Genomic DNA, 25,643 nt, shown 5'->3' with positions numbered 1-25,643 from the left:
ACACTTGTCCTTGCTCCCTGCCAACTCCACATGAGCTGTTTTTCCTTGGTAGGCTGATTTAGAGACAGGGTTGTTGGGAGTGCTGCTGCCGGCTCCTCCGGTGTGGGGACTTCTGCATCCATCGCCGAAGCTTTCTGGCAATCCCTGTGAGCCTCCGCGAGCCTCCGGCCTCCAGAAGTTCAGGAAATATTTTCTTCTCATGGAAATAGGAAAGGCTCCTTCAGGAGCACGGTGGGTAAGGACAGCTGCTTTTCAGTTTCTTGGTTTAAATGCTTTTAAATAAATTAACATGGCTCTTCTGCAAGGAGCCGGGGATAGACCGCGGGGGACCCGGCGGGTTTGGCATGTGCTCTTCTGCCACCAGGATGGCATCAGGCCATGCACAAAATGCTGCTCGCGTCTTTATTTAGGGTGATTTACCCCGGTTCTGGGCAGCCTGTGGTGCTCCCACCCCAAAGGGGCATGGTGCTGGGCTCAGCCCAGACTGGGGGCTCAACACAAGGCAATGCCTCCACCCGCAGCACACCCCAGCCAGGGACCAGACCCAGCCACAGGGTTCTTGTAATGGTTTATTGTTTAAGTTGCCATTGGAATTTAAAAAAAAAAAAAGAGGAAAAAAAAAAAGACATTTCTCAGCAAAACCCCCCAAATCCTGTAATACAAAGTGAAACTGACTGTTCTATTAACTCCCATCCTGCATCAGCAATTTTCTAAAGTGTGGAAATGTTATAATTGACTTTTCTGCTAGTAGCAAAATGTCATTTTTTCTTAATACTTCCTAAGTCAGTAATGCATTTCAAAAGCTTCTGATGCCACTACCACAACAGGACTTACAAATTAGCACATTTTTAGCTTTTCATTAAACACAATACAAAAAGTCTCATCATATTAGGGTTTCTCTCCTCATTATTGAAAGTACTGTGACTTTGGAACTTCTCGCAGCAAATTATAATGCACTCAGCCTGGGCCCATTGTAAATCAGGACTTCAAAAAAGGTGGCACGTAGTTGGTCCTCTTTAAGCACTGAAAATATCGGAGTCTATTTGAAAACGCCTTGTGTAGTCTCTCACTAGCCTTGCAAATCATCACAGCACCAGGTAGAGCTTCCTTTTATTTTTCCTCATGGCATCAAGCCATTTCTATTCTGGCCAGGAAAAGAGGATTATTTCTTGCTGGGATTCAAAAAAAAAAAAAAAGGCACATGCCTAAGATAACAAGCTGCATAAGATCCCCCAGATCATTTAGGATTTAGGGCTCTTTGCACACTCCCGGTGTCCGTGGGGCTGTGCTCTTCAAAGCAGGGGGCTTCCTCCAGCTGGACGCCGTGGCTGCAGTACCGAACAGAGACTTCTCACCCTCAGGTTTTCCCACTAATAAGTGAACAAGTATTTATTTGGTGGGTAAAGGGTAAAATCCAGAACACACAGGCACCAGGGAGGAACAGAGGCATGAGCCAAGGCTGTTTGTCCCCAGGGGAGCAGCAGCAAGGTAAGGGATGTTTAGCGGGCCAAACAGCTTGGGTTGCCTCTGGCCCCTTCAGCTGCCTCCAGCAGTGTTTTCATCCATGCTTGAGGCCACAAACCCTTACAGAAGAGAACCAGGGGTGCCGTTGTTCAGCCCCAGGCACATCCTCATTTGCCCCAGCTCCTGGTGTCCCGATTCATCCTGGAAAGCGAGGAGCAGCCGCCGAGCCTGCCCACCCGAGGGCTATTTAATGGAGCGGGACGCGAGCTTTCTAAGTAAAAATTAATCACGATCGCACTCCAGAAAGATAAAGGATGGAGGATAAGGAGAAAGGAATGAGAGGAGAGGAAGAGCACCAAGAGCGATGAGTTGAAGAGCACAAGCCCATCTGGGCCTGAGCCATTCAGGCTGCTGTAATCGGCCAAGCCCCTGCGGGGCTGACACAGGTTTAAGGGCTGGGCACGATCCTGCCCTCGCCTGATGAGCAATTGGAGCAGCGACTAGATGGGAGGGTTTGACAAGTGATAGACAGCAAGCGAGCCCTTTGAAGCCAGCATCCCTGCACTCTGCACAAAGCTGGGGTAAGTTGTCCCTGTCCTTGCTCTAATCCGCGGTGCCCTCAGACATCTCCAGCGAGGAGCTGGTAGGGCGATGCTTTTTGGGGGCACAATGAGGGCTCTGTTAGCCCCATCCAGGAGATGCAGCACACCCCACACGATGAAGAACTGCCAAGCTGGGACATCTCCACTCCAGCACCTTGCTGACAGCTTGCCCTGATGGATGGCCAGATGCCACGGCCGGCCCCACAAACCCGCTGCCTCATCCCGATGTTTCGGCAACCCGTAATTTTCCAAGGTGGTGTTTTCTGCCCGTAGCCGGTGAGTGAGGGGCAGGGACCAGCGAGCAAACCAGATGGCCCTCTCGTTAAAGCACAGCTGTGCCAAGGAGAGGTCGTCTCCGTAATGAATCGGGATGAGTCCCCACTAATTAATGCTGTCAAGTGAAGTTCAGATGTGTCCACTGGTCAGGAATAAATCAATCCCCCAGAAATGCATACGTCCAGAAAGGGATAGTTGAGTTTGTTCTTGTGTCCCAGAGGGCAAGCAATTATCCCCTTAACTTTCTCGTTAGGGCGCACTCGGGAAACACACTTTCAGATCTCTAAATACCTTCCCTCCTCAAATGCTTTACGCCTTCAGGTGGCAAAAGCTGCTCCAGCTCGGGAGCAAAACCACACGGGGAGGGCCCGCAGCTGCACCTGCCCAGGGCTCTGCCTCCAAAATGCCTCATGCAGCAACATGCAGCCTGCTCCTTGGCGAAGCAAAACGCAGCAAAACATGGCTTTAGCAACACCAAAACCCCTTCCCTCGCTGCCAGCCCACCCCACAGCCCTCCACCCACAGCTTCACCCAGCACAGACGCACGGCCAGGGGGGACCCACGACCTTTCCCGTGCTCCAGCCATCCCCCCCGAGGTGATCCCACAAATAACCCAGCCTGGCTAGCACGAGACCTCGCCGCTGCCGGGAAGGGGGATGAGACTGCCATGCGCCTGCTAATTAGCAAATGCCATTACCCGCTGCGGTGCCGGGGCCGTGTGACGGAAGGTCAGTTTGATGTCGTTTGCCGTGCTGGCGCTCGGCGTGACATTTCACGGCCGCATTGCTGAGGGGTTAAATAATTGGTAGCGCTCCCCTGGCCGCCCCCTTGCCACCACCACCCCGTGGAAATGTGACTCCCCTTAAAACAGGATGCACACCAGGATCAGATTCGCACGTGGTGATTAACACAGCCGCGTTTCTTCAGCGGGGAGGGCAGCTGGGGGGACAGGGGAAGCCGGCACTTGGTATTTTTAGTGCAGCTAATGGCTGCGGGTTTTTACTCCTGTCTACAAGTTAATTGACAACCTTAAAAAAAAAAAAATAAATAAGGGTGCAATGTTATGTGGTTAGAGAAAGGTTTTTTATTGTTATTATTGAATCGAGTTATTTGTTTTTGAGATAGCGGGGCTGCTATAGCGCAGAATACCTGACCATATTATATAGAGCTCTTAAAGGAGAATGCTTCAGCACTATTTAAATATTATCTCATTTCCAATAACCCCCGGACAAAATCAATGCAGCCTCCTGGAGGGCACATCTTTCCCCGGGATGCTGTTTTTGCAGCAAAGCTGCTCCCCCTGCCCTGGGGGGGGGTTCATCCCCCTGCCCGTGGCAAGGTGGTGGCAGGGGGCCACCGGAGCTGCGCTGTCACATGGGGGCGAGGAGCGCAGGGGATATGAAGGTGGTGACATCTGCCTGGCAGGTTGTGTCCGTGGCAGGCAGCAGCGGGTCCTGTGGGACAAGCGGAGGATGCCGGCACCCAGGGCAGGCTGGCAGGGAGCGGGGCAGGCTGGCAGGGAGCGGGCAGAGCCGCCCTCACACCACCAGCCCCAAAAGGTAGGCTGGGACAGCACCTGGGGGGCGCAGCCTTGGACCCATCGCGGGGAGCTTGGAAGCTTTCTTTTCCCCCCGACAGATGGTTTTCCTATTTTTTTTAGGGGTTGGGTGGGAGGGGGAGAGCTTTAAATCCATCGTGGGCTTCAGTCTGTGTCTGGCGGAGGCAGAGCTATGTCAGGGGCTGCTTCGCACACACGCGCTTGAAATTTTGCTGGAAAGGGTAAAAAAAATAATAATACGTAATGCCATTTTCCGCTCCCGGAGGGCAGCTTTAAATCACGGCAGGAATGCCAGGAGCAGGCAGGGCTCTCGGCACGTGCACATCCGGACCCTGACGATTTTTAAGGCAGCCAGTTCCTGGTTTTTGAACCTTCAGGGTCGACAGAACAAGTTAGCAGGGTCTGAAGTCTCCGCAGTGTTACGACTAAGTTGTTATGTGGCAGCTTAGGGCGATAACTTGGGAAACAAGCTCTCACTTTAGTCATTTTGGTTTTGCATATTGTGCTCCTTCATGTGACAGGAATGAGCTTTCCTCATAATGCGAAGCCGGCGCAGACAATTTAAGTCATTATTAATAGATACACTTGATCTGAGGAAGTAAAATGCTTAATGTTTTGTTAAATGAGGTGTACTCTGCAAACATTCGTATTCGGGAAGAAGGTTAAGATACTACCCCGTGCTAGAGATTAATGATTGCAAGGCTACTGCTAATGGAGTGAGCATCCTTGGGCTCCCCACTGCTGGGGGCCCGATGCTGGCCGGGCCATCCCTGCTGCATCGAGCCACCCCCTACTCATAAGGTGATCTCAGGTGTCCCAGCTACCCAATTCTCTCCCCCCAGCTGTTTTTAACCCCCCTGCCAGAAATGATGTTGAATCTGTCATCGCCGTGACCCAAGGCGTGAGTGCAAATAGATGCTCGCCAGGAGGGGTCGTGGAGATTTCAACACACTCCCGATGGCAGCGTAGTATCTCGTGCACACCCCTTGCAAAATTAGCCCACGTCCAAGGAGGTCCGGGCTAAATATAATATTGACTACACTAGAAGTAGTATTTAACCTAGTGCTAAATATAGCAGGCTGGGGAAGGCAATGCCCTCGGGAAGGCAGTGAGAGCAGGGGCACGTGAAGCCAGGCTTCCTCCGTGGCACTGCCAAAATATGATGGCGTGGCTGCTAACGGGTGGAGGGGAGAGGTGAGGGGCAAACCTCCTCCTGCTGCAGCTGAGGGACCCCAGGGGATAACAACGGGTCCTTCTTCAGACCGAAACCATGCTGCTGGTCGGTCAGGGCCTGAAGGGTGAGTGGAGCGAAAAAGAAAAGGTAGAGGAATAGCAACATGTGCCCAAAAGAATAAAATTAAATTTAAAAAAAAAAAAAAAAAAAAAAAAAAAAAAAAAAAAAAAAAGGGGAGGTGATGGGGTTTTGAGGCTACACCAGCCCAGAGCACCACCCTACTGTCCCCCCGTGCCTGGAGCATGATGCTGAAGCTGTACAGCAGCGGCTCACGGGATGCCAGCTCTATAATTGTCACCATCATGGACTTCTCGGGTGACCTTGAGCCACGAGCCCCTCCTTGGGGGCTCGCCGCCACCCCGGCACCTGCCCCGTGCTTAAATGGCAGCAGAGGCCGGGCGCTTTCTGCCTGCTATACAAGGCTCTGCCGGGAAAAGCAGCTTGCTGGCCAAAGCCCCAGGAGGTTTTTACCTCGCTGGCCTTTGCCAAGTGCTTTGCATCCTTGCAGTAAGACGCCAGCGTGCCAGGCTGCACGGAGCTGCTCACGAATGGGATGCCTTCCTTGCAGTCTTTCCATGCAGCAAGGTTGCAAGCAGGTAAGGAAAGCAGAAAAAATATATACATAATCTTAGAGTAAAAGCAATTTCTCAGTTTCTCTAACTCTTTCACAGCACTCAGGGGCACATGGACAAGTTTATATGGGATTGGGCAGACAGAAGCTGGTGAAATTTCAATTTCCCCCCACTAAGTGATAGGTCAAGTTTCCCTCCCAGCCTAAACACGCATGTCCCAAGCTGCTGCCTGCAATTAAAACAGCGATTTAATCAAAGAGGTGCTGACACAACACAGCTCTGTGCACATCTGACCCTCATTGTATCAAGTATCCATTATCATCTGACCCCTCTGGCGTTATAAATACAACAACAATAGAGCCTTAACGGGATTATAATTAGACAATGAGGACAGGACAATGGAAACAATGAACTATAAAAGCCCCTCCGCTCTCTTGGCTAGGACTCGTACAGGGGGAGCACTGGAATGGATGAGCTGCCAGGACCGGTGAGAGAAAAGGTGCAGATTTCTCCCAAACTGGATTCGGAGCACCCGCTGAGGTCTCTGGCCAACAAGTACTACACGGCCCTGGTCAACGGAGACCTGAAAAGCCTGGAGGTGCTGACCGACAGATACTATGAGGACGTCAACCTGGTGTTTGAGATCAGTAAAAACGAGATGGAGTGGCAGGTGAAAAGCCAGTCATCTTACGGACTCTCAGGTACCTTTTATTTAAAGGCCAGTCTGGAGAAAACCCCGGCATTGACTAACCTCAGCGGGAGAGGCACTGCCCTGGTGCAGCCAGCTCCTGGCTGGCTGTTCCTGGCTAAAGATCTACACCCAAAAATGCTTGGTGCTTCCTTTGCTTGCTTCTCTTCTGCACATACTAACCCACCAGAGGGGCAGGGCCATCCACCTCTCCCATGCTGGGATGGGGCGGCCCACAGCTTAAGGCATGCTTGCAAGCAGGCTTACAGCCAGATTCTTCGCGTGGTGGCTCGGAAAGATCCCCTTGGTCCTGTTTGGCAGCAATGGGGTGCTGGCACAGCTCTTCCTGCCCTGCTGCAGGTGGGAAATCCATGGGCTGCTTTTTAGGCAAGGGGAAAGGAGTGGAGCCTGCAAATGGGGTCCCATCTGGAGCTTATGGTGGGTAGGGCATTAGTGTACCTGTCAGGAGGAAGCACTGGTGCCTTGTAGAAATACAGCATCACCTAGAGTGATCACCATGTCCAACCATCAGCCTGACCCACTGAGCCCCATCACTAAGCCATGTCCCCCAGTTCCACGTCCACACATCCCCTAAATACCTGCGGGAATGGGGGTACCCAAGGTACCAATGGTATTGGTACACCAATACTATTGATGTGCACTCTCCAGGCAAGGTTTGCTGCCTCTTGCAAACAGCGCTTGGAGCAGCCACCGACCTTAACCACATTTTCCAAAACAAAAGGTTTCTAGAGAGGTTTTTAAAAAAGGAAAACGTGGTGCATTCAGATCTTTCATTCACATAAGGACCTGGCCAACCCCAGTGTGCGCTCCCAACACAGGGGCCATAAAACCTCCCCGTGTCCCATCTCCCTGCTGCAAACCCCTACGAGCACCCCTCTGTGCCATCCCTGGTGCATTCAACCCCTCTCCCTCGTCCCTGCAGGGCTGTGGTCCCTGGAGTACAAGCAGGAGCTGAGCACCCCGCTGTGCATCGCCGCCAGCCATGGCCACACCGCCTGCCTGCGTCACCTCCTGCTGCGACGCGCCGACCCCAACCTGGCCCCGGGGGGCCACACGCCCCTGCACGAAGCCTGCCGGGGGGGGCACACGGACTGCGTGGAGCTGCTGCTGGAGCACAAGGCGGACCCCAACCTGCAGAGCGACGAGGGGCTGGCCCCGCTGCACCTCTGCACCACCCGCGGCTCCTTGGGGTAAGGAGAGGTCCCCGTCCCGTCCCGTTTCACCCCAAAATAAACACCCCGCCGTGCATCCCCACATGCAATGCCAGCACCGTGCCATGGTCCCTGCAAAGCCACCCTGCAAAGCTCTTGCCTCTCCTCCTGGCTCAGCACAGCTGAAATTCTAGCTCCTGCTTCAGGGCGTCCTTCCTCACTGCTGCCAGCAGCGTCCGAGCTGGCACAGGGATGCTCACAGCACTGGGAGAGGGCTTCGCTCTTGTGCTCTGTGGGTTTACCTTGGCTCATCTCAGGCCACCTCAGTTTATATCACCCCGTGCATCTGCTCCCGTTCACCTGCAGCGGTGCCAGCACTTCAGACACAGGCGTAAACGTTGCCTTTAAAAATACGCGTGTTTGCCCTCGCCGTGGGCTTTGTGCGCGCGCGCCTGTGTCTAGTTTCAGCCCAGTAGGACTTTAAGTGCCTGAATCATTAGGCCCAGGGAATCGGGATTTTAAAAAGAGCTCGGCCCCTTGATATCCTGATGAAACTGCTTAGGGCTGTAGCGAATTTCATTGCCTGCCAGCTTCAGTGAAAAGCCACCCTGGCTTCAAACCTCTCCCCTTTAGGCAGGCGGCGAGCTTAAATAGAAGTAGGTGTTGAAGGCAAGGTTCCCACTACAGATCCCACGTATTGTGGGCCAGATGTCAGATATCTGTTCAAGCAGGAGCTCTGCGAGAGAAAGGCAGCCGGAGAGGAAAAGGTTTTCAGACATAAATATCTCAAACCCATCGCACAAATAAGAGCCTCTGCAAGACAGCAAATGGCATTAACTGCTCAGCCCAAATCCCGGTGTTAATCAAACGCATCCTCGACGTGGCGAGGGCTGTGCCGGCGTGCACAACACGGATCGCTTGAATTAAAATGTGGAGCATGAGCCGATGGTCTCCCAACCGTGGCATCAGCCTTGGGGGGTATTTGAAGAGCCCCAGACTTACTCTAACCCCTGGGGAAAAGGAGGAGAGGGCTCAGAAACCATCCCCTCACCCCACAGAGGTCCGAGAGGCTGGACAGGCACTGTCTGGCTCGGATGAAGTGCTGGGAGCATCCCATCGTCACCAGTCGGGATGTTATTTCCCCCGTAACGGTGGAGGGGGATGGCAGGTGAGCCAGCAAACGGCAGCACAGGGACCGGGGCGATACGGCGTGGAAACAGCTGAGTTATAAGCCCTTGAATATTGGGGCTTTATAATGGAAATGCTGAGAGACCCTTAACTACGCTACCCAGCGCTACGGGGGCTTCTACAATAACTAAGCCAACTCCCTTGAAAGATCAAAAATTAATAGACATTTCAGACAGGTTTTGAGGTTTCGACCACTGCTTTTCAATTGCAAAGACTTTGCTAAAGTTAGAGACTGAGGAGGTCAAGCTTTAGGTAACACAAACATTTCCTCTTTGATTAGGGGGAGACTACTTTACCCTGCCTATTTTTTTTTTTTTTTAAGTAGTAGATTTTAGGTCATCCTTAATTTTTTACTGACAATAAAGAGCAGGTCATTGACCTACATAGAGAGCTATTTTATTTTTCTCCCTCTTGATAACAATGGCCAGAACACCTATGTGCCGGGTTCTTCTGTATTCCCATATACTCGGCAATTCACCATGGGGGCAGGACTTAAAACCTTTGAGCCTCTCAGTGACTGGGATAAAAAAAATTATCTGGGCTTCCTTCCAGCCATTTGAGCTTCAGAATCCATGAGATTTCAACAAAAAGGATATCAGAGCTTTAATCTAGGAGCTTTTTGAAGAGATTTAAAAAAAAAAGTTCCAGTAAAGTTCAGTCTTACCTTCTTCACTTTAGGAGCTGTTCATGCCAACGTCGTCCTATTTAGTAGAGTTCCTCTCCTTGACCTCTTTTTTACAGCAGAGATAATTAACATGGTGGGGTAAGATGAGTCTCTAAATTCACTGCACTCTCTCCCAGGCTCTCTCTCGTTTCCCTCTAAAGCTGGGATGATTAAAGGAGAGTGCCTTTATTGGCACCCCAAAAAAATTACAATAAAAATGATTGAGGGGGAGAGGAAGAGCCTCAGCTCGTGGTGGGGCAGCAGGAAGATGTGGGGGACTTGGTGGGGGGCACAGGACATAGCCCCCAGCTCCCATCGTGGCACCCCTGGCAAAAAGGATGGCAGAGTCGGCTGCAACTAGAAGGGGAACGCCACCGGGACACCGGAGCTTCCAAACCACAGAGGCTCTTTGGCTGTCCAGTTTGGCTTTGTGTAGGAGGCATTACCACAAATTAAATAAAATAAAATAAATAAAAAGGACCGTGGGTTTTAAAAGGCAGCATTTAGCATCATCTAGTGCTAAAGCGAGTGCTCTGCTCCATTTAGAATACAAAACTCAGAGCACTTAGGGCTGCTGCTTTTGGAGTTTGGTCCCACAAAGGAAAGCCGTCTGTCTGTCGGGTGTCAAGTGGGAAGGAAGGAGACCAAAAGTGGGCATGGTACACAAGGACAGCACGCCCAGGTCCTGGGGATCACAGTCCTCATGCCTGCTGGCAGGGGGACAGGACCCACCTTGAGCTTTGGGGAAGGAGAAAAGGAGCCACTCCGCAGGCGTGGATGTTGGAAGCAAAAAGGAGCTCTTTGGAGAGCACCCGCAGCACTGGCATCTGCGCTATTGGCTGGTGAAGAAGGAAAATAAAACCCAAATCCTTTCTCCTACTTGAACGCCCGAGTCGCCCCAGGAACCAAGTGCAAGGTGAGCTGTGGTAACAGCAGTTAGTACAAATCTGCGTCTATTTGAGCACAAGTGGCTTTCACGAGTGGTGAGACATCCAGGTGTGTTACCCGACCCCTGCCACTGTGTTAGGAAGTGGTTGGAAGGGAGCAGAAATTAGCCAAAATTAGGCACAGCTGATGTACATTGAGTGTATCTCCTAAGGGCTCACTGCATGAGTATCGCTGATGCTGGCCACCTGCCCTGCCTGCCCAGAGATGGTCCCAGGATGGGTGGAAAAGGAATCAGTTTCCTTTGCTTTAAGTCTTGCTGAACTGAAGCCATGGTTCTTGCAATATTCCTGGAAAAACGGGGTATGGAGGAGCCCCAGAAAGCAGCAAGTTTAACTGAGCCTGATGCAATGGGAGTTTAGTCTGCCTCTATGGTGAACAACGCAGCGTAAATAAAATAAAATAAAATAAAATAAAATAAAATAAAATAAAATAAAATAAAATAAAATAAAATAAAATAAAAAAACAAGCAGCCAGAAATGCTGGCAAAGTGTTAGAAAGTATGAGTTCAGCAGCAGAGATTAGAGGCTAAAATAAGAGCATATAGCCAGCAAACATGAATGGCATCTCCCCTCTCCATGGCCCCAGGCAGGCCGCTAAGCAGCACCTGCTTTTGCCCCATACATTGAAACAGGAGGCGCGTGCCCCTCACAGGGGCCCACGATTTCCAGAGGAGATCACCCCTTATTTATAGCCCCTCACCACCCTTCCCTTCTGTGCTGAGGGAGGAGCATCCAGGGGAAAATTCAGAATAAAACAACTTGGGCTTCCTCCAGGAGGTTGGATGAGATGAAGCCATCGATAACGAAAAAGAGTCGCTGATCTGCAAAAGTAGCACTTTTTCCCAGGAGGGGATTCCACAACAATCTTTCCAGATGAATATTTGGGCTGTGGAGAGGAGTTTAGCTCCTTGCAATTCCCACCTGCTCCGTGGGATGTGGCCCCTGCAGCACAGCTTTTCCCCACTGTCCCCTTTCCCCACACCAAGGATGCTACATATTTTGCACCCAAGTCAGAAATATTTTTTTCCCATGTTTTTTCCCTGCAGAGCCGTTAACTGGCTCACCCAGAGTACGTTATTTTAGGATGTCAGAGCTGGACACGGTGTTAGCATTAAGGCAACCCAGAGAGGTCCCAGGAGAGTCGTTATAATTAGGGTTACAAATTCCTCGCCGTCAAGAACAGGCAAGACTGGTAATCAAGGTGTGATTTGCTCCAGCAAAAACAAAGTCTTACTGACCATCAGCAGATTGCAAGAGCCAAAAAAAAAAAAAAAAAAAAAAAAAAAAAGAGAGAGAGAGTGAGACAAGCCATTACTTGAAAAGGGATTCTGCACATTTTAGAGTGAAAGGGGAATTGTAAAGTACGTGCAACAGCTTTTGGGCAAATTCAGTCATTTACAAAACACAACAGAGACAAGTATGCACGATGACCAGCCCCTGAGCTCATCACCTGCATTGCCAGGCAATGTTTTTTGCAATGTCTCAGTTTGGAGAACAGCTATTTTAGGTGAACAGTCTCAAACGTCAGTGAAGGAACGGTGGGCAGAAAATATCGAGCACCAGATTCTCATACACGCTGCAGCCTCAAAACCAAACCTTGTACACTCAGCCTCAAAGCCAAGTTATTATCACTATTATCAATATTATCACTCTAATCAATATTTTTACTATTATTACTATCTTCCCCACATAAGTTACCACTCATCTGGGCCAGGCAGAACGAGTACTTCCCTCACACCCTTCTTCCTCCCCGGGGCTCCTCTTCCTCCCCATTCCTCCTGCCATAGGAAGAGTTCAGGGCTCTGCTCCCATACTGCTCCCCCTCATTTTGCTCCCCCACCTGTGCAGATCCCCACTGGGGGCCCTGGAAGACCCCTGAGCAGAACGAGAAGTGTTTTAGAGGAGAATAAAGCTGGCCAGAGCTTCCTGAAGGCTGCTTGCCTCCCTGCTGCTGATGCTACCTGGGGGAGGACTGCTCTTCCCACCTCCCTGGGAGGGAAATGTGCGTGCTCAAAACATTTTACAGGTCTCACGCCCCCCTGAACCTGCCTCCCCACTCCTGACTGCTGAGGGTTGCTTATCTTGGAGTTATTCCTGCTCCATCACCCCGCAGGTGCGCCAAGCTGCTGCTGAGACACGGGGCTGCCGTCGACCTGCCCAGCGAGGAGGCCGGCGAGACGGCGCTGCACGTGGCGGCGAGGCACGGCCTCTACGACCATGCCCACCTCTACCTGCGGCACGGCGCGCGGGTGGATGCCCGCAGCGCCCGGGAGGAGACGGCCATGGGCGTCCTCTGCAGCCACGCGCCCACCACCACCACCACCACCAGTGGTGGCGACGACGACGACCTCCTGCGGCTCTGCCGGCTGCTGGCCGCCCACGGCGCCGACCTGGACGCCCGGGACGAGGGGCACCGGAGCCCCCTGCACAAGGCGTGTGGGGCCGCCAACGCCGCCCTGGCGCGGTTCCTGCTGCGGCGCGGGGCCGATGTCAACGCCATCGACTACGACGGGCTCTCGCCGTTGGGCTGCGCGCTGCAGGCCGCGGCCCTCCGCAGGGAGCGCAGGCCACACCGGGCCGTGCAGCTGCTGCTCAACCATGGGTCGCAAAAGATATGGCCCCCCGCATTCGCCAAGGTACCCCCGGAGTGACGGGGTGGGTCAATGACACTGGGGGGGTTGGGGTTGGTGAGGGTGAGGGGTGGGTGGATGCAGACAGGGGGTCAAGGGTGGGATGAGGATGGTGATGGCACAAAGGGTAGAAATTAGAAATTAGGGTTTTTCCTGCCTATCAGAATCACTTAGGTTGGGAAAGACCCTTAAGATCACAAGTGAGTCCCATCGCCAAGCCACGTCCCTCAGTGCCACGTCCACACACATCCTAACCACCTCCAGGGATGGGGACTCCACCACCTCCCTCTCCATCCCTAGTTCTTCCTAACGCCCAATCTAAGCTTCCCCTGGTGCATCTTGAGGCCTCACATCCTAATGTCACAGCCTTGGCACACCAGCCATCAGCGCAGTCCGGTTAGTCAATGAGTCTGCGTCTCATTGATTTTACACCCAACAATAAAGAAAATATTATCCCGGCTTCTCACACACAAGCCAAAAATGTAAATGAGAAGCAAGTGCCGCATCCAGACAAAGCCTGCTTCTTTGCCCACCACTAGGTGCTCAAGTCCTGCGCAGCCGTGCCAGAGATCATCGAAGTCCTCATCAACTCCTACTCGCAAATCCCCATCTCCGAGAAGTGGGCCGAGGTTGTGCCGGAGGAGGTGATGCAGGTGAGAATGGTGTGGCTGGGGTTTTGACCTCATGGCACCGAAATGGGGGTCCTGGGATGGTCTCCTGATCTAGGGGTGATGCTATAAATTCCTTCTCTGAGGAAAACTGAAATGCCATCATGAGTGGGCAACTCCCAGGTGGTCAGACAATCCAGAACAAAGAGGTTCCAGGACAGAAATTAAAACACGCAAAGCTTGAGTGGGAAAAAATAATAATTAAAAAATTAAAAAATAAAGCTAGTTCTAATCTAATGGTTAAAGTCCACCTCAACACAGCACTCCTGCATCATCTCAGCAGCTTTGCACCACTGTAACTCCCTCAGCCCCCAAACCACCACTGGTCTGAGAAAAAACACAACACAAATGTCTGGAAAACCAAGAGGCAGACCGCTGCCCTACAGCACCCTGCTCAGCTCTTCTTGGTTTTAGAAAACTTGAGAGCTGTCCCCAGCCATGCAACAAGTAGGGCCACCCCACTGCTGAGTTAACTCAGATCCCCGTCTTGCCCCTGCAGCAATTTGGGTAGCCTGTCTGCGAGAGGGACGCTGCCGAAATGCGCGTAATACACCTCAGTATGTTCTGGGGGGCGTGAGAAATGATTTTATTCTGAGCTGGGAAAGGCTGAGGCTGCACAGCCTGTTTCTGCCTTCTGCCTTCGTGGTTCCCATCTGAGAAACGAGCGGGTCAAGCAAAAGCAAAGCTCTACAGCTCTCTGCAGCGCTGCTGCTGCTGGTGGAGGACACAAAACCATCCCCGTCCTCCCCACGCAGGGAGCTGTAGCAGCGTACAGACCCCTAAGCCATGGGCAAACGACGGATTTCTTACCTCCTCCCCTTCGATCTCCAGCTCTGGCTTGCTTGGCTTAACTGGATAAAACATTAAAAAAAAAAAAAAATGCTTATTTTTTTCTCTGCCTCCCTCTTTGCAGCAACACCGGTTATTCTACGAGTCCTTTTTCCGGCTGTCAGGCACAGTCCGGTGCCTGCAACACCTGTGCCGCTTCGCCATTCGGAAAAAGTTTGGCAACAAATGCCACTGCCTGATCCCCCTGCTGCCTGTGCCCAAGCCCTTGCACGACTACCTGCTGCTGGAGCCCGAAGGAGTCGTGTTTTGAAGGGCTGAGAGACGCCAGCCGAGCTCCGCCGAGCATCCCTCCCTTAACTCATCCTCCCGTGGTGTATTGCAGCAGCATCCATTTCTGTCAGCCAGGCTAAGGAGCGACTGTTTTCATGATAGATTGTTGTTTCCCAGGGATTTATAACGTAACTAAAATGTGCTTCGAGCTGTAACTTTGTATAGATTTTTTTTCTAATTGTGCTTTAAATAGATTATAAAGAGTAATAAAATGATTAGTAGCTGCTACCAGTACGCTGCGGATATGAATAATATTCATTACGAAGGCTCTCACGAAGCGGCAGGGCTCCTCAGGTGTGCAGAGGCAAGCACAAGCAGCAGACCACTAAAACCAGCCGCCGGGGGCCTCACACCCCTCTGGGTGGGCTCCCCCTGGGACCAGGACAAGTGGCATTGCCACTACAGGTGCAGCACAGAGGCCACCAGCAGGATGCTTTACCCAGGAGCTTAACACAGACCATAAAACTGACCAAAATCAGCTGAAACCTCGCAGGCTGCTGTTGGTGTACCAGCCACTGAGCCAGGGCTGGCCATTTCTTGCCCCAATTTCACCACGGCACCCCTGTGCCCATCGCACCTGCACCCAGGGAGCACAGCCCGGGGGAGCTGGGGCTTGATTTTGCTTGGTGAAAGGCACCTGGAGCAGAGAGGATTTGCTTTCCCAGCCCCCTGGCTCCCCAAATTAATTTCTGTGGTGCCAAAGCGAGCGTGCGCATGTGCCCCTTGGAAGAGCAGCTGGCCTCCTGTTCGCAGCTCTGCCACGGCGCTCGCCAAATTGCTCCGCTGCTTAATTATACTCCCTAGTAAAATAAATAAATAAATAAATAAATAAAAATTAAAAAGGGAAGGAAATGCAGCCTTGTCGTGTGGTCGGCACACCCCTCCTCTACTCACCTGTGGGTTATTCAGCCCTGGTACCCACAGCTGGAGCAGGCAGCAGGGAGATGGGGAGGGCAAGGAAATTCTTCCCCGACTTTCCACCTGCTGCGCTTCCCTCGCCCTCCTGGGCTGCTCGGTGCCCCCACACCGAGACCCAGCACCCCACCGCTTCGGTGGCAGCTTCACCTCGCCGTTTTGTGTCAGTCCCTTCCTTGGAAGGGATTTACAGCACACCGGTCCTGGCTAAACCTCAATTTTGGTGCCTCTGATGAGGCTTTCATCTTTTGTGCGGGAAGAGCGGCACGTTTTGCATCCCTACGGGGCGACTTTGCATGGAGATAGAGTCCCACCAGGTGCCCGCAGCCTCCCCCAAAAAACATGACCTGGGCTCGCTTTCCTGCAGCTGGGGGAAAACAAATCCACATCAAAAGGAGGAGAAAAAAAGAAAAAGAAAAAAAAAAAGAAAAAGAAAAAAAAAAAAAGGAAAAGAAAAGAAAAAAGAAGAAAAAATAAAGAAAAAAATAGGGGAAAAAATAATTAAAAAAAAGAAAAAAAGTGGGGGAAACCTTAAAGAAACCCCAGCACGCGTGGGGTCGGGGAGGACACGCGTGGGGTAGGGGCTGCGGTCCCCACGCGTGTCCGCGGCGCCGGGTGCGCGGCTCCCCGCGGCCCGCAGGGGGCGCGCTGGGCACGGCGCCGCGCACCGGCACCGGGCTGCGAGGGGGCGGGGGATAAATGAAAAATAAAAATAAAAATAAATAAATACGCAGAATAAAGTAAGAAGATAAACACGGAAATAAAAGAATAAAATAAAATGTGATAAAGTAAAATGAAACAATAAGATAAAATAAAATAAAATAAAATAAAATAAAATAAAATAAAATAAAATAAAATAAAATAAAATAAAATAAAATAAAATAAATGAAATTAAAAAATGAAATGAAATAAAATAATAAATTAAATTAAAAAGAAAAATAATAAAATATAAAATTTAAAAAAAGAAAAATAATATGTATATGTTAAAAAAAAAAAGTAAGACATCCACTCTACCTGGAAAAAAAATAATAATAATAATAGGGAAGATAGTTTTGGTTTTTGATTTTTTTGTTTGTTTGCTTTCTGGGGGGTTTATTTCCTTTTTTTTTTCCCGTCCTGCCGCTGGGGTGGGATGCTCCGGGCCCCGCGAAGAGTTGGCAAGTTGGGGAAAGGCGCCCTGTTTTGATGCAGATGTTATGGGAAGGGCTCATCTTTTTTTATTTTTTTTTTTCGGCAGCCAAAGACAGGAGGTCACATTAACTTGTAATACGGAGACGCATAAAAACGCGATTATGACTGCTAAACAGAACGCAGTAGGCTGCTAGTTAAGACAATGAGATTTCCAGGAAGCGATGCATAAATTCTTCAAAAATGACACATTTTTCACGTTTCATTCCAATTAAATTACTGAGGCAGCTAACGCAGCGCTGCGCACACGAGGCATTTGGGTGAAATGAAGGCTTTCCGGGAGGGGTTTTATTATTTTTTTTTCTTTATTATTATTTTTAATTTTTTTTTTTTTTTGTATTTTTTTCCCGAGGTCTTTCTGGACGCGCGTGGTTTATGGGACTCGCTTAATACTGAGCTGCTATTAGGGGAAAGCATCAGGGACCTTCTCTCCCGGCGGCGGGGCCGGGGTTTTCCCTCCCTGCACCCCCCGTGGGGCGGCTCCGCGATCGTTTCCCACGGGTGGGGAGGTCCCGAGTGGGTTTCCCACGCTCGGCTGCGGGGGGGGTGCGCGGGGTCCTGGGGGGCTCCGGGTCTCGGGGTCGGGTGGGGACGGGTTTTGGGGTCCCGTGGGGTGGGGGGGACACGCGTGGGGTCGGGGGGACGAGGAGGGGGGGTTAATCAAGCCCCGAGCTGCCCCGGTAATGAAGCGGCGTTTGATTTGAGAAGCGGAGGCACCGCGCACGCTGCAGCGAGGCGGGCGATCCGCAAAGCAATCCAAACCAGAAATGAGGTTTTTGAAGTCCTAATGAACCTGATTGCACGAACATTTATAATCCCCCATGGCTTTAAATGAAATCAGATATAATCAGGAGCTATGGGGAAAGGGAGTGTTTACAGGCAGAGATTGGGAAGTGCTGCTGTATTAGTAAAGATGCTGCTCCTTCTATTGATGTCTAAAATGATGGATAATGTGAGAATGGCAAATATACTATTTGTCTAATGGCTCTGCAATTAAATTCCCCTGTAAATGACCCATGCCTCATTTCATCCTAATCTATGGAATTTTGATTGAATTCGTCAGCTCTAATTGAAAAATACTGCACTTTAATGTCTGCAGTGCAGTTTCAGGACCGCGGTGGTTTTAATGAGACGGTGCCCCCCTGACCCGGGAATATTTTAGACTTTTATTCGGGGTTTTAAACCGGCAGGTTTCTGCGCTACGGCGCCCGAAAAGCGGCGATCTGTGTGCGTGTGGGTGCGGGTTGGCACCGCTAGAGAGGAGCCCTCCGCACCGCCGCGCTTCGCCGAGGTCCCCTTCGGAGCTCCTCAAATATTTTGGCTCCGGATATCGGAACACGTAGAAATTGAGAAGAAAAGCAATAAAAAAAAAAAAACCCGCAGCTCCTCATCCGAACGAATTTCGGGCTGTTAAGCGGGGTTACCGGAGCCGGGTCTCTTTCTTTTTTAAGCAAGAAAAAGCGGGGCACGGCGGCGTTTTCCTCCTTTTAGCATCCTCTTCCCACAGCGAGCATCCCGGGGAGGGGGAGCGCCGGGCGGCGCCTTCAAGTTTGTTAAAAAAAAAAAAAAAAAAAAAAGAAAAAGAAAATAGAAATAAATAAATAGATAGATAAAATAAAACCACATACCAATAAATAAATAAATAAATAAACACACGCCCTTAAAAAAAAAAAAAAAAAAAAAAAAGGAAAAAATGAAATACAAACGCATCACCACCAAAAAAATAATAATAATTTAAAAAAATCAGCGCCTTGCGCCTTTCCCAGCCCGAAATGAGTTCAAACGGGAACCTGCGAGGGAGTTTAATGGGATTAAGCGACCGAGGGCTTCCCTCCCCGCCTGCAAAGCGAGGGGGCGGAGGGACGGGGGGGCGGCTTCCCGGGGAGCCCCCCACGGGCACGCGTGGGGCATCCCGCGCCCCGCGCCCCCCTCCCGCCGCAGCCCTGCCCGCCCTCCCCAGCCCAGAGGCTCCCTGCGAAAAGGGATTTTTTTTTTTTTTCCACATTTCCCGTGTAATTAAACATTTCCCCGGGGGAGGGGGAGGGTCTCGCAGGAGTCACCTCGGGGGGGGCTCTAAAAGACCCTGATAAAGCCACCGGGACCGCCCTGCCCCACCTGCAGCCCCCATGGGAGGATGGAGCTGACCCCATGCACCCCAAAAAAAACCCACAGCACATGGGGTGGGGGTCCTAACCTCACCGGGGGCGTCCTGACCACACCAGGGGGGTCCTGACCACTGAACCCCCCCCACAAAGGGGCCCAAGCTCCCCCTGATGCGTTTCCCCCTCCACTGCGCCCACGGTTACTTGCTGCAGAAAGCTCCTTCTCCTCCCTGTGCTGGCTCTTTTTTGGGGGAAAAATCCCTCTTTTTATGTACTTCACAGCCTCTTCCCCCTGTCCGGGCAGCAGCTGGAGTGGGAGCCCCTCCCAAAATCCTCCTGTTTAAAGCATGACCCCCTACCCCTTGGCGAGAAGGCTTTTGGGGACCAACCCCCCCCAGGGGCCGCCTGGCCCCCAGGTGGTGCGGGACCCTCTCCAAGCATCACCTCCGTGCCGGGGGGTCCCCAAAACGCCCCTTCCCACCCTGTGCCCACTCTCGGACCCCCAGAAAGGCCCCTGCTGCGTGGGCCCAGCCGTGGGGGCCACCGAGGGTCCCCCCTGCCCCACTTCCCAGGCACGACCACGCTCCGGTTGCTGCTCCGACAGCCAGCGATCGCCGGCGTTTCTGCAGCGGAGAAAAATCAGCTAATTATGTGCCGAACAAAAGCCTATTCTCGCCCGAAATAATACGCCCGTCTTGCAAAGGCACTTGTTTGTGGGCAAATTTTGAAGAGGGCTGACAATAAAAAACAGCTGCAGGAGCTGGGTGTTGGTACACATCGCCATGCCCCGGCACATTACCGTGCCTAATTATCTCCCAGATCCTCCATCCGAGGCTGTTTCCTGAAAAAAAAATAAAAAAAGACTTTATTTTTTATTTTTTTTAATTCTGTTTTTAAATTTTCTGTTGAAACGATGACTTGCCAGCACAGATTTGCTTCTCCCCAAGCTTTCAGAGCCCGCTCTGGACGCTGGGGGATGGAGAAGGGGTTTCCCCATTTTGGGGGGATGGAGAGCAGGATCCCCACCGCGCTGTAGGGTGGGCTCAGGACCACGGGGAGCAAGCACGGCTTTGGGGTCAGCCCCAACGTCTGGTGGGTCATGGGGTGGGGGAAAACTGGTGGGCACCAGCCCCGCTTGTGCCCATGGAGGTCAAAGATGCGCTCAAAGTGGCCTCTGTGGTGCGTGGATGGGACACGTGGAGGTGGGACACTTGGGGTTGGAACTGCTCGAGGCATCGAGGGGAGCTCAGCACCCCAAAAGCCATGCCTGACCGGGCAGTGAAGCCACCACCAGGCCCAGAAGTGACAAAGTTTTGGTGCCAGGGCCCAAAAAACGCAGCCAGGAGCTGGGCAGGAGGGCGCTGGGGGGCAAAAGGCGCCCCAACCCTCACCCCACATGCATGACCCCATTGGCACACGTGCTCCCCAACCCCTGTGTGCCCCCCACACCCCACATGCTCCCACTTTTCCCTGCGTGCCCCCCTCACCCCATGTGCCACCAGCACCACGGGGCAGGATTTGGCCCCCACTTCTTCTCTCCCCAGCCCTACGCTCCCAAGGGCACCCCAAAACCAGCCCCAAGGGGCCGCCGGTGCCGTTGTCCCGGAGGAGGGGGCCCACCCTGGGCAGCCCCCTCCTTTTTTCTTTCTTTTTTTAGCTCTTTTTCTTTCTTTACTTTTTTTTTTTTTTTTCATTTAATTTTATTTTCCAAACCACTTGATCTTTGCTTGGGAACCTCCATTAATTGCCTGGGTTTGCCTCTTCGCCTGGTCCCTTTATCATTATTTATGGCCTTTGAAATTGTGTAAAGTTCCCTTGACGTTCAATTTACAAGTTTGGGGGCTTTTTTTTTTTCTCCCCTCTTTTTTTTTTTCTTTTTCTTTTTTTTTTTTTTTTTTTTTTTTTTGTTCCGCCTTTTGTCCTCAGCAAAGACGTCGTGTTGGAAAGGCTTTGAGCCGGCCAACATGAGAGGCTCGCCGGAGAAAAGGGAGCAGCCTCGCTCGCTTTTAATTCCGCCGTGATGCTGAATGGCTCTTTTACATAATTGCAGAAGCAATTTCAAAGCCAAGCCAGGGGCTGACTTTACCCAGAACCACATGGAGCCTATTTGGGGGCTTTTCAGATTGGGGAAAAAAAAAAAAAAAAAAAAAAAAAAAAAAGGAGAGGGAGAGAAAAGCGTGAATAAAATAGTTTAAAAAATAATAAAGTAGTTTAAAAAAAATAATAAAGTACTTTAAAAAATAATAAAGTGGTTTAAAAAAATAATAAAGTAGTTTAAGGAATAATAAAGTAGTTTAAAGAAATAATAAAGTGTAATAATGGAATAGTTAAAAAGACTAAAATAGTTTAAAAAATAATGGAATGGTTAAAAAAACAGTAAAATAGTTTAAAACAATAATGGATTGGTTTAAAAAATAATAAAATTGTTTAAATAATAAAATAAATTGTTTAATAATAAAATAGCTAAGAAATGAAATGGTTAAGTGGTAAAATAGTTAAAGGATAAAATAGGTTAAGAAATGAGAAAGGAGTTGATAGTAAGAAGGAAAAAAGTTAGAAAATAATAGAAAAGCTGGGAGCAATAAGAAAAAGAGTTGTTAATAATAGGATAGTTTTTCAAAAAAATAATAAAACAGTTAAAATAATAATAAAGAGTTATAATAATAATAAAGTAGTTATGATAATAATAAAGTAGTTAAAATAAAAATAAAGTAATTTAAAAATAAGAGTTAAAACTAAGAATGAGTTAAAAAAAACGTAAAGTAGTTATAAAAAGTTGAAAAAATCAGGAAAGAGTTAAAGAACAATTTAAAAAAATAGTAAAATAGTTTAAAAATAATAATTTTTTTAAAGAAATAATAAAAAGGTTAAAAAAAAGACAGAATAACTTGGTTAAAAAGGATGGTGCAGCGGGCGCTCAGCCGGGGGGCGGCTGCCGGGCCCCGTCCCACGCCGCGCCCGCGGGGCCCCCACGGGGGGGGCGCCCCCCACGCGTGGGCCGGGGGGGGGGGGCGGGAGGGAGGGAGGGAGGGGGCGTGGCCTCGTAGCGAGGGGGCGTGTCCGGAGGCGGCTAAGCCCCGCCCCTCGCGCCTCCCTGCCCAATGGGCGTTGGCGGCGGCGGGCACGTGGTGCGGTGCGGGTTCCCACCGGGCAAAATGTGAATGGGCGCGGGCGGCGCGGGCGGGCAGAGGCAGCGCGGCGGCGGGGAGCGGCGGGGGGCGGCGGGGGGCGCGGGGGGCGGCCGGGCCCCCATGTGCGGGCTGCGGCGGCGGCGGCGGCGGCGGCTGCGGGGAGCGGCCCCGCTCCGCCCCGGCTGTGCCCCACGCGTGGGCGCTGCGCGGCGCTGAGGACGAGGAACGACCAAGAGGAGGAGGAGGAGGAGGAGGAGGAGGAGGAGGAGGAGGAAGGCGGCGGCTGCTCCGGCATGAGCGCGGCTTTCCAGCCCTCGCTGATGATGATGCAGCGCCCGCTGGGGAGCAGCACGGCCTTCAGCATCGACTCGCTCATCGGCAGCCCCCCGCCGCCGGCCCCCGGGCACTTCGTCTACACCGGCTACCCCATGTTCGTGCCCTACCGGCCCGTCGTGCTGCCCCCGCCGCCGCCGCCCCCCCCCGCCCTGCCGCAGGGCGCCCTGCAGCCGCCGCTGCCCCCCGCGCACCCGCACCACCACCAGCTGCCCAGCCTGCCCTCCGGCTTCTGCTCCGGCCTGGCGCAGGGCATGGCCCTCACCTCCACCCTGATGGCCACGCTGCCCGGAGCCTTCTCCGCCTCCCCGCAGCACCAGGAGGCCGCCAGGAAGTTCGCGCCCCCGGGCAACTTCGACAAAGCCGACGGCTTGCCCCCCGACGGCGGCGGCGACGACGGCAAAGCCTTCCTGGCCAAGGACGGGGGCGCCCTGCTGCCCTTCCCGGCCGCCGACGCCGTCCAGGCTTCCCTCGGTGAGTTTGGGGGGGGCCCGAGGGGAGCAGCCGCACGCCTCGACGGGGCGGACGGCGCCGGGCTGGGGGGCGAGGGGCGGCGGGGGTCCCCAGCCTGCAGCCCCCAGCCCCGGGGGTCCGCAGCCCTCATCGCCAGGAGCCCCCATCCTGCATCCCAAAACCCCAAGGGTTCCCATCCTGCAGCCCCACGGGTCCCCATCCTGCAGCCCCCAACCCCGAGGGTCCCCAGCCTGCATCCCCGGGGGTCCCCATCCCGTGTCCCGCTCCCCACCCCCAGATCCCCCCCTCCGAGGTGGTGGGGCGCGGGATGGAAGGGGCCAGCCGCTAACCGAGGGCCTCTGCCCCCTCTGCTTCGCTTCCAGCTGGGGCTCTGCGGGGCCAGGGGAAGGAGGACCCCAAGGGGGAGGACGACGCGAAGGGCAAGGAGGAAAGTTTCTCCATGGACAGCGACCTAGACTACAGCTCCGACGACAACATCCCCGGCCAGGCGGCTCACAAGGAAGAGGACTCTGGCAACGCGCTGGAGGAGAACCCCCAGAGCGCCAACAACTCCAACAACACCACGTCCACCGGCAAAAACCGGAGGAGGCGAACGGCCTTCACCAGCGAGCAGCTGCTGGAGCTGGAGAAGGAGTTTCACTGCAAAAAGTACCTGTCCCTGACCGAGAGGTCCCAGATCGCGCACGCCCTCAAACTCAGCGAGGTGCAGGTGAAAATCTGGTTCCAGAACAGGAGGGCCAAATGGAAACGGGTCAAGGCGGGCAACGCCAACTCCAAGACGGGGGAGCCGTCCCGAAACCCTAAGATCGTGGTGCCCATCCCGGTGCACGTCAGCAGGTTTGCCATCAGGAGTCAGCACCAGCAGCTGGAGCAAGCCCGACCCTGATCCCCCCCCCCTGCCCTCAGAGCCACGGGGTTTGGAGGAAAAGTTTCCCAGCCGGGGTTTGACAGCGACCCAGCCGAAAAGAAAAGAGAAGAGGAAAAAAAAAAAAAAAAACACAGAAGCAAAACCCGAGCCCCTGACGACAGCAAAAGCCCTCCGCGAGCTCGCAGCAAACCCCAGCCTCGAGCGAACTTTGCAGCGAAACTTTCCACGTCCTGAGAGCCCGCAGAGGGAAGAGGCTTTGAAACTGAATTTTTTTTTTGTTTTGTTTGGGAAGCGGGAATACCAAACCCTGGGAGAGACGCGCAGATATTTATTATTACCGTGCTGCCCCACGTTGTACATACACGGTCGTGCTGCCTCGGCTGCGGCGGCGCGGCTGCGACGGGACCGGGCGAGCAGAGCCCTGCCACCGCCGCCACCGCCGCTGGATCCAGCCCAAATTCACCCGTGCCCCCCTCGCCAGCAGAACCCCCCCCAGCGAAACCCGCAGCGCACACGTAGCCAGCTTTGGGGTTTTGTTTCTTAGCGGTGCGAAAGGTAAAATAAAAAAAAACAAAAAACAAGGGAGAGAGAGAGAGGAGAGCGAAACGAAACGAAGCCGAGGGGTTGGTTTCATGCCTTTTCTGTTGTTTTGTTTTACTTCGGATGGCTGAGGGACAGGCACCGGGTGACGGGTTTTTAAATATATTTTTTGCCTGGCTTTCTGTCGATTTGGTTTGCCGATTCTACCGAGCCATGTTTTAAAACAGAGAGAGAAAGAGAGGAGGGGGGAAAGGAAGAAGAAGGAAAAAAAAAAAAAAAGCACGATCTTCTCTATTGTGTTTAATTTATTTCAATGTAGCTTATTTCCTTATAAGTTATGAAATTTAAAAAGCAAACTCAGTCTTGTGAATAAAAACTGACAAAGAAACAAAAAGACAAAAAAAAAAAACACAACACCAAGCCCTCCGCTTCCCCTGCCGGCTCGGTCCCGAATTTGGCGTTGATCTGATTTTTTCCTTGCTGCGGCCACCGTGAACGGAGGGGGTCGGGGGGGCTGGGGGGGGGACCCCTGCTGCCCACTTTGCCCGATTTTGCCCCTTTTTGGCCCCACTTCCAGCAGCCGTTGGGGCTGGGCAGGGATGGAGGGAGTGGGGGGAAATAAAAAGCTTGAATTTGCTTTAAAATGGTAAAATTGAGCAGGGAGAGTGGGGGGGAGTCGGGGGGGGGGTCTCAGTGAGCCGATCAGGGGGGAGGCAGCGCTTGGTGCCGATACTGACATCATTTAGCTCAGTTGTGCTTTTTTATTTTTCCCATTTTTTTTTAATTTTAATTTTTTCCCCTCTTTGGGGCCCCAAAACGGGACGGAGCCGCCGCAGACGCGCGGGGCCGTGGGCACTGGCGGCAGGTCTGGCCCTTCAGCATCCCCCCTGCCCGCTCCTCCGGCTTTAATTCTCCTCGTTACCATTATAATTTATTATTACTAATTGCAGCTTGCCTTTCCGCGCGGGTGCAAGCGGTGGGGACACGCGTGGGGCAGCGCTCTTCGTGGGTGATTTTATTTTTATAGTATTTTTTCCCTTTCAATTTATTTCGTTTTTTATTATTATTGTTGTATTGTTATATATATATATATTTTTTTCTTTCTGGGGCCGGCTTGGGCAAGCTGCAGCCCAACTCTACCCCCACCCGCGGGTGCAGGGGGGGCATTTTAGGGAGGAGCAGCTGCTCCTCACCCCCGTGTCCCCCCCCAGGGGCTGGGGGAAGCCCAGCAGCCCTCGCTAGCGGAGCTGGCACCTGCCCCAGGCGCAGGGAAGTTGTCTGCTCCGCGGGCTGGGGTCCCCTTTGCCCCC

General features: G+C 52.3%; 2 protein-coding genes and 1 long non-coding RNA gene across 8 annotated transcripts; 2 read left to right on the top strand and 1 right to left on the bottom strand.

Annotated features, from left to right (window-relative positions):
* ASB18 (ankyrin repeat and SOCS box containing 18) lies at window positions 1–15,013 on the top strand. Of its 6 annotated transcripts, none has more exons than XM_038182111.2 (7): window positions 1–235; window positions 5,643–5,730; window positions 6,149–6,407; window positions 7,338–7,605; window positions 12,479–13,001; window positions 13,535–13,648; window positions 14,577–15,013. In XM_038182111.2, the coding sequence occupies exons 2-7, from the start codon at window positions 5,683–5,685 to the stop codon at window positions 14,760–14,762; spliced, it is 1,398 nt and encodes a 465-aa protein (XP_038038039.2). In that variant the 5' UTR covers window positions 1–235; window positions 5,643–5,682; the 3' UTR covers window positions 14,763–15,013. The 6 variants fall into 6 exon arrangements, with proteins under 6 accessions (XP_038038039.2, XP_071897312.1, XP_071897311.1 ...); XM_072041208.1 differs by lacking the exon at window positions 1–235 and adding an exon at window positions 3,693–3,901; XM_072041211.1 differs by lacking the exon at window positions 5,643–5,730 and having other exon boundaries at window positions 3–231.
* Window positions 5,937–10,420, bottom strand: LOC140002963 (uncharacterized). Its single transcript, XR_011810757.1, has 3 exons — window positions 10,151–10,420; window positions 9,419–9,579; window positions 5,937–7,926 (listed from the first exon to the last, which is right to left on the bottom strand). It is a non-coding gene; the product is annotated as an uncharacterized lncRNA (long non-coding RNA).
* Window positions 15,014–22,272: 7,259 nt separating the features above from the next.
* Window positions 22,273–24,559, top strand: GBX2 (gastrulation brain homeobox 2). The gene is made up of 2 exons (XM_027462178.3): window positions 22,273–22,925; window positions 23,288–24,559. Exons 1-2 carry the CDS (start codon window positions 22,412–22,414, stop codon window positions 23,809–23,811), a joined length of 1,038 nt encoding a protein of 345 aa, XP_027317979.2. The 5' UTR covers window positions 22,273–22,411; the 3' UTR covers window positions 23,812–24,559.
* Window positions 24,560–25,643: the final 1,084 nt, after the last annotated feature.

This window comes from Anas platyrhynchos, chromosome 7 (genome assembly GCF_047663525.1).
Source record: "Anas platyrhynchos isolate ZD024472 breed Pekin duck chromosome 7, IASCAAS_PekinDuck_T2T, whole genome shotgun sequence".
Classification (NCBI taxonomy): Eukaryota; Metazoa; Chordata; class Aves; order Anseriformes; family Anatidae; genus Anas; species Anas platyrhynchos.
Note: the sequence above shows the minus strand (reverse complement) of the source record. Positions and strands in the feature narration are given on the sequence as shown.